Source organism: Coptis chinensis, chromosome 3 (genome assembly GCF_015680905.1).
Source record: "Coptis chinensis isolate HL-2020 chromosome 3, ASM1568090v1, whole genome shotgun sequence".
Classification (NCBI taxonomy): domain Eukaryota; kingdom Viridiplantae; phylum Streptophyta; class Magnoliopsida; order Ranunculales; family Ranunculaceae; genus Coptis; species Coptis chinensis.
In genome coordinates this window covers 48,516,362-48,525,033 of record NC_141458.1, presented here as the reverse complement: position 1 = coordinate 48,525,033, position 8,672 = coordinate 48,516,362, and the positions used below count along the sequence as shown (strand labels likewise).

Below are 8,672 nucleotides of genomic sequence, written 5' to 3'. Positions count from 1 at the left end.
AAAAAATTACAAAAATGTGTGGTCTGGTGACTGAAGTAAGGTTTTACAGTTATAAAAAGATGACTGGAACAAATATTTTACCTTTCCCCAGTTTTCTTGTAAAGATTGATGAGCTGTCCGCAGGTTATAGCTAGGTATTCTTGGAGAAATATGGTGGGGGGATATGCACATTCACTGTGATTATCCCAGTTGGTATGTACCTAGCCTATTTGGATATTGTTTTTTCCATTTGTAGTTGAGTGACAATGAATTCTAGTAGCTGATGGCTACACATTGTTTGTTAACAGATTTCAGCAGTCTTTTGTTGAAAGTTGTACCTATGTTTTCCTCCCCATGGATTTAGGTTACTTTTCTTCAAATTAGATGGTTTTCATTGGCAACAAGTGAGTTAAACATCATTCTTCCGTTTCTTAACTAGGTACATACCAATATTGATCAATATTGGTTAAACAACGATGACTAATTCTGATAATCAATATTGATTGAATTGGTTAAACAAAACGATGACTACAACTTGTAGCTCAAGCCTCAAGGGTAGGGCCAAAAACCTCGAGGTTATTAACTGTTGAATACTTAACAAATGGCAATTAAGATTCTCCACCTCTTCTACCTTCATTTAATCACTTCTTGTAATCTGAATTGAGAATAGAGAACAATTGATGATTTTCACAAATCAAGCGAAATCAGGCATCACTTTTCTAAGGATGGTAATTGGTAGAGATTCTTCTGGTGCAATCTCATCAAAAGCAATGTAATTCTGATCCTCGTTGTAAACATGGCAATTTGTTACTATCGTCTTCATCAAACGCCAATTCCATGAAGCCTCATTCAAATACTGCAAGAACCAAAAAAGTCAGTTTGTCTTCTTCTCATGTCTTAATGGAATTTTCTGCAAGTGAAGTAAGGTTTTACAGTTATAAAAAGATGACTGGAACAAATACTTTTACCTTTCCCCAGTTTTCTTGTAAAGATTGATGAGCTGCCCGTAAGTTGTAGCTAGGTATTCTTGGAGAAATATGGTGGGGGATATGCACATTGATATCATGGCATAGGATCTCAACCCTGTATAAAAAGGGGGGCAAAATAAGAAACGGAAGAATAATGTGTAACTCACTTGTTGTTAATGAAAACCATCTAATTTGAAGCAAAGTAGCCTAAATTCATGGGGAGGAAAACATAGGTACAACTTTCAACAAAAGACTACTGAAATCTGTTAACAAACAATGTGTAGCCATCAGCTACTAGAATTCATTGTCAACTCTACGTCTATACTTACCAGTCTCAACTACAAATGGAAAAAACAATATCCAAATAGGCAAGGTACATACCAACTGGGATAATCACAATGAACTGTCCCATTAAGCTGGGCCTGAGCTGCGTTCCATTCGTCTGAAGCTTTGAATGGTATGTGAGGAGCCGTATGATGAACCATCGTGAACGTACTCATCTAGAATTCACACATCCATAACAGAAGAATATTAGCCGTGAAAGGATGTAACTCTTTTTTATATGCAAATGTTTTTGCATGCATGTGGCGGACTCAGGGTTTTGCAAACTACTACTTGATGAGTCACTGACAACTACTTAATGTTTTATGAACAAAACTTTCTCTGAGAAATGCCGATAAATCTACAGAATACGTGTTTTTATATAATATTGGAACTCTGAATATAAAAGAAGAGAGCAGTCATACTACCCAAAAGTGATAGCCCAACCATGGCATCAACCAGAACTTGATCCAACCCAAGATTCCTGTTTGATAGATAATCAACGGCCATCCTACTGCTATAAATCCAAATACACAAGCCAAGCTTATCTTCACCCTTTTAAGTTCGCTTGGTCTGAACTTTTTCAAATTGAAGTGCCAGATTATCCTGTTAAGATACTGCTTATTAATGTTGAAAGCCATGAGCATCATTAAATACTTGAATTTCACAAAAGTCAAAGATTGCTTGTAACATGGAAAATGTAGTGCTAGCAATTGACAACTTTTGCAGTCATGAAGATCATACCAGTGACCAATAGACATAAAAGTTCGTAAGGGACCGTATCCAAATATAATTGCTTTTCGCAAAGTTGTGTTTGACTCAAACTCTTCCCTTAAAACAGGATGCCACGCTGTATCTGCCAACAACCTACATAAGAAGTGACACAACAATGAATTTTTCAAGAATATATAGTTCTCAAGGTATATGTATCATGTATGTGTTTATGTGTCTGTGCCCGTATTAGAGGAAGAAAGGACGGATATTAAACCAGGAAGACATTAACGTGTTTGTTTATCAAAACAGATACTAAATACATTGAACTTGAGAGTGTGTGATCAGTGATTCTCAAATCATAGTAGAATGCTCTGGGCAAAAATTAGTAAACTAAATTTCATTGGTAGTTAGGTGTCTTGACTTATTCAGGAGAAGAATTCTGGCACCAGGACTAAGCCGAAAAGGAGAAACTTGGTTCTAGTGAACGAAAAAGAGATGATTTATTACGTTCTTGATGCAAACGATAGTAATTAAAGCATAAAAAAGGAAAATGAAAAGACTGTACCAGAAATAATAATAAATAAACTAATTACAGCTATAATAGATTAACAACAATGAATAAAAATAAAAAAAGGTGAAACTATGACGTGTCAGAAAAACTACTACTAAAAGACTGATCAAGTATTGGTCTCAAATGTAGTTCGACGCTCATAATGTTTTTTATTTCTAGAGGGGAGGGGCATTTTTTATTTTTATTTTTATAAGTAAAATTTATTTATTTGTATGCAAGAGAGATACTCACTTAAAAAGTGAACTGGAGGACCACGCACCTCCTAATGCCTTTTGACAAAGCTCCTACAATAGACATTGGCGCTATAGTGGCGACCCAAATCCAAGACCCGACTACCTTCATTCATAAGGGTAGACAAGAAGCCCTGTGATTTGAGGCATCTTTGGAGGTCATTATGGTCATAAAAGGCCTTATGGACTTTTTTTTTTTTTTTTTTTTCTGGTCTAAGGTGCATGAGGAGACACAAGACATCGCTTTTGAGCATTTCGCGTGTAGGTGGGAATCTTTCATGTTCTAAGTTGGAGATGTTTTGTGGAGAGATCTCTCGTTTTGTTGTCTTTGTAGTTTGTTATGTGCCGGGTATAGTAGGAGTTGGAGGCATGTCTTTCATACGGAACGATCCTTTATGTTTTTTAGTTTTTCTTTGTTTCTTGTATTTCATAGGATATCTCATCCTTCGTGTAATAGTTTTTCTTTATTAATATAAATTCTCATTTTACAAAAAAAAAAAAAAAAAAAAAAAAAAACCTATGATTTTACCCTATTGCTAGCCATACATTCTTTTAATCAACATGGTTGTCGTCTGGATCCCTCTCTGTAATAGGATGTCTAGTATCCAAATCAAGCCCCATTGTTTGCTCAATCCCAAACTCCCCAGTGCTGTTTCCATGTGTTTCCCCAAGAGTTTTCCAAGACCAGTTCTTCCCGACCTGGATGATATCCCCATGTTACCTGCTAAAGGCACAACCATGTATTTGACCCAATTGTGAGACTCATCAGCGTTTTGGCCATTATACATTCTATTTGCAATTTCAGCGACATACCCTTCAATAATGCTTTCATTTTGCACCATCAGAGAGTGATCAACTTAAATAATATCATCAATTGAGTCATTCCCAAAGACATTGGTACCCAAAACTGAATCCACTTCTAATGGTGTGCTCTTCGAAGAAGAAGAAGCACCTAGTTGATCTAGAGCAAGAAACATGTTTTTTCTTGAAGAAAACTCACTCTCTTCAAGATTAGAAGTAGATTGTGTCTGCTCTAACGGAAGAGACGAAGGCCCTGGGTCTGATATAGCCTTCTTGTTTTTGTTATGGTTAGCCTTATAACTATGCCTCTCCTTCCCATTGCGGGCTCTAAGTTGTCCCAAATGCATGCTGAACTTATTAGACCAGGGTGTGCCTCCGCTGTCCACGATGGCCTTTTCTTCTCCTTTTTTGGGTAGTAAATTTTTTGCAGAGCCCCATCCGTTTATCCAAAAAATGATAAAGAAATTTTCACCTAGACCTTGTTATGAAGCACGAATTCTAAAGCACACATGGACACGGATGTGGATGCGACTCAGATAAATTTAGAAAATATAGGGCATGGCAAGATAATGACACAAGAATCAACTAATATCTATAATTTTACTAGAAAACGGCAGACTATTAGAAGTTAATTCAGATATCAAATTCCATAATGGCTCAAAATTCATAACCACATACAAAACTAAAATTAATAAAGTCAAAGTCATGCTCACAGCATACCTAGCCAAGGGGGAAGGGACATGAACCTTACCTCATTTTACATGGTTAAACTATGTGTAGAACGAGTTATTAACAAATAAAGCTCTAATTCTTGTTGCAAATTGGGAGGTATAGAGCTATTTTCCCCAACAAGTTCCTAGGCCGGTGAAGGAACTTCTAGCTTCTTGGGTCTTGAGGGGATATTCCTCAGAAGGTTGCAGATTATGGGAGCATCATGCCCTTTGTGATCATTCCTCATAATAGACTATTATTTTGACCAAAGACTTATCTTTCTTTGGTTGAAGATAAAAGGGGAGAGGATGACTGGGGAGCACTAGAAGTATCCCTTATCAGAGACTCAGAGAGTTAGCTTCCAGATATTTCAAACTACTGCATCCGATTTCCTTTCTCTTCTAGACTGTCTGACTTGTCTTCTAACTTTTTTTATTTATTTATTTATTTATTTAATTTGCTCGGTAAAGATGAAATCTCATTAAAAGTGAAAAGAAAGCAGGCTGAGAAAGCCTACTATTACAAAAAAAACAAAATAAAACTAAAAACAATACCACAGGAGGCTAACTCGAGAACTACAAATTACTCTACTTCTAAATACAAAAGCCTATCCCATCTCACCACAAAATACTCAAAAGGGATACTCCTAAACTCTTTAAAAATTTTAGACCACTGAAATAATAGAGCCTTAATAGATATGATAAGCTCCTGCTTAGATGTGGAAACGCCTTCAAAGTGTCGACGATTTCGCTCAATCCAAATACCCCACAGAATTGTAATAAGCTCCAAAGACAATTGCTTGATGAGGTAAAAGGACCATGACCACAACCCTTCAACAAATCCACCACTTGCTCAGGACTCACCCAATAAAAACAAGACTCTAAATGGAAAGAAGACCAAATGTTCCAAGAAAAAGGACACCCCAACAAAACATGATTTACAGAATTCACCATCCTTCCTACACAATTGACAATAGTTATGCTTCCGAAGATTATCAATGGTAAGAATACGCTCTAAGGAGGCTTTCTAACTTCTAAGTTATAACCATTCAATAGAAAGTAAGATGCTAAAAAATTACTTAATAGGTAAATACTTTTTTCCGGCAGCCTAAGTGGTGGCGATCAGAGTTCAGGTATGCTTACTTCCTGAGCTAAATGTTCCTCTCTTTTGTTTTTTTGTATTTTTTTTTTCCTTCAAATAAAACTTTTACTAGGAATCTATGGAAAGAGAAAAAGCACACTGCAATCGCAGATTAGTGGAAGCATACAACAAGATATGGTTTATTCCAGATAAAGAAATAAAAGAAAGTATATAGCATACATACATGTTTGTTTTTGCATGATGCTGGTCATGTTTAAATCGCCAAGGTTCATACGGGTATATCAAAGGCAAAAAGGCCAGAGTTCCAACAATATCTTCCACTAATTTGTTCCTCGAAAATGATTTGTGAGCACAATCGTGGCCTATCACAAAGAACTAAAATAAGAGAAACAATGACTAAGTGACCTGGAAAGAACAGGGATATATATATATACCGAACTGTAAACTAAGATTTCTAAGTTAAAAACTAACCCCAGTCACTGCGGTTCCAGTCCATGCCCAGGCAAGAGGAAGTAGATACCATGGAGCTTTTGCAATCATGAATAGTCCCAGGGCATAAGAAGTGACCGAAATCAAAACTGACTTCCAAGCTTTCAGATTGTCAATTTCAAATACCTATTTAGAAATTTAGATATGTTAAACAACAGACAATATTTCAACCTGTATGAGATTCTATCAAGATAACTTAGGCTTAGGGACCTTAATCTCCAAACTTTGGCAGTAGTAGATGAGCCACCGTTAAATAATGACTGATGGACATTATGGCGTACAATAATAATGCACAAAGAAACTACATTATTTCTTTGATAAAAATGTCACTGATCTGATGGCAGACAGTTCAACCACCTAGCCAGGATTATCAGATCAAGAGATTTCTAAACTGGTCCCAGACTTCTGCAAGTTCACTGTGTTCATTACACCAGTAGAACAGGAAGAATAGTGGAAGCATGGACCTAATAACCTCAACCTCGCACTTACATCATAACTTTCAGAAACATACCTTCTTGGGAAGCGAATCAATGACATTTTTCAGTGTGACATTTTCTGGAAGCTGTTCTCCGATTTGGGCAAATCCATATCTTTCACATAATTGCTTTCTATGCTCTGCCCTATCTGATGCAGATGGCAGGACCGGGACTGCCACAACTTGTATGAATTTAGTCTCTTTCTTGTGAGACAACGGATGATGTTTTATGGCTCTTTGGGGAAGACATATCCCTGAAGATCAATAAAAACACTCACAGGCCACATGTGAAGAAACTGATAGTAAATTAATAGATACCAACTGGAGCTATATCCAACACTAGAAGTGGTATAAGCGGTATCATCAGGGGCAATGAAGGTGACGTCATCTTGGCTTTTACAGGTTGAGGTGGGAGGAGATCAATGCAGTTTCAAGAGCTTAATGCTATTTGCAGGTCTCTTCAGGGTTGTGAGATTATCAACCAACAGACCATTATTTTCTGAGCTGACTCTCTAACGGCAGTCCAGATTCTACACGGTGGAGAATATTCAAAACGGTATATCCAGAATGTAGTAGCTGCTAACCTTCAGATTTTTAGGAGTTTCTCTTCTGTTGCTTCCTTAAATTTGCACAGGAAACTAATAGGGCTGCAGGTATCCTTGCAAGCTTATCTAGAGTGGACTCTTGTATCTACTTTGTTCTGCCTCATTGTGATCACTTGTAATCCATTGTTGAGGAGGTCAGAGGTAAGCTTAACTTTAGAACTTAATATAGGTAGGGGGTCTGCCCAAACCTAAAACTCATTTAACAAAATTTGTTTCGACTTTAGGTGAGTAGTTTATAATTTTCCCATTTCCTTAAAACACAAATTTGTTATCACTCGTGCAAAGAAATAATGTTCACTTTCAACATTCTCAATGATGATTAGAATTTATAACAATGTCAAGTCGCCTTACTATTCTGGAATTGAAAGCGTTCTCCAATTCATCACCAGTTCTAGGTGTAGTCATAGGCTTACTATCCTTGAAGGTTGACCATTGACGTCACCTCCTCCTTTTGGACAAGCACAATGGCATCTCTACTTCACTTCATTGCAGTATACTAGTTTATGCATTAGAAACTAGAACATGTCTGAAATGGAAACAAAACGTACCAGGAGAAGTGGGACGTGGCGTTTGATGTGGGCCCTGGAAGCAAAAACAAAAACAGAAACTCGGGTCAAACAAGTAGTAATGTATATATATATAGAGTTGAAGGGGAGGAGGAATAAGGTACGTTGAAAAGGAAGCTTGAATCTGCAAGTCTGCAACAGGCCATCATAGCAATGTACCCGCGTGGAGTGGAGTGGAGTGGAGAGAAGAGAATGAGTAGATTGCCAAAGAGAGGTCTTACTTAGAAACTTATCGGTGGCTTTATAGTTAACACAGAAAGAGTGGAAAGATAGAGTTTGGGCCCAAGTACACACGGCTACACGTCACCAGACCAGTTTACTGTTTATACAGGGCTAAAGTATCCAACGGCCTATGACCGTTCAATTTGTATCTCTATGCGAAAATTATATTTCTTCTCTAAAATCAACTTAAAAAAACAGGTCGGTTTTTGAGTCGCGGCTAGGATTCGATTTCAGGGGTATAAATTGAGGGCCACCGTTTCTGCCATGTGGATTAGGAATTAACTAGTATACTGCTAAGCAGTGGGGGTGAGCGGAGTGGGAGAGGAAGATAGAGGAGTGGAGATTTAGAGTCTGGAGAGGGAGAGGAAAAGGGAGAGGGAGAAAGACGAAGAGAAAAAACAGAAGGGAAGAGATGAGTGACAGATGCATTTAAACCAACCAAGTTGGTTTTGTCCCATATACCCCCTTCTTCTCCCAAAATATTCGCTCCGCTCACGGATTAAAAGTCTTAATTGTGAAAACCCTTCGTAGTGGCAGACCTTGGTTCTCACTTTAGCTACTTCTCCTTAGGGATTAGATATTAATTACCAGTCTTAATTATGAAAAACGAACAAAGAGAAAATCTTTCGGTCTTCACTATCCACGAATTGGAAAAAAAAAATAGACCACCGTTCTCTTCAAAATCCTTAGTTTTCCATAACCCGATCACCCCAGGTTTGTCTTTTCTCTTCTTCTCCTTAAGATGTTTCATATATATTTAGGCAACACATGTTATTTTTTAAAACTTACACACCCTGAAGACTTCCTCTTGACCAAAACATTCACTATCTTGATTAACTTCAATCTTGCAGGCTCTCTCTTCTCTATTTTTTTTGTATCTCTCTCTCACCGGAAATTCGGAAAAGCAAAGAGATTACAA

General features: G+C 37.4%; 1 protein-coding gene across 1 annotated transcript; it reads right to left on the bottom strand.

Annotated features, from left to right (window-relative positions):
• Window positions 1–460: 460 nt before the first annotated feature.
• On the bottom strand, window positions 461–7,765 carry FAD6 (fatty acid desaturase 6). Its single transcript, XM_086602029.1, has 10 exons — window positions 7,636–7,765; window positions 7,514–7,547; window positions 6,397–6,614; window positions 5,868–6,011; window positions 5,620–5,771; window positions 2,013–2,135; window positions 1,697–1,874; window positions 1,329–1,447; window positions 948–1,062; window positions 461–835 (listed from the first exon to the last, which is right to left on the bottom strand). Exons 1-10 carry the CDS (start codon window positions 7,678–7,680, stop codon window positions 674–676), a joined length of 1,290 nt encoding a protein of 429 aa, XP_086458155.1. The 5' UTR covers window positions 7,681–7,765; the 3' UTR covers window positions 461–673.
• Window positions 7,766–8,672: the final 907 nt, after the last annotated feature.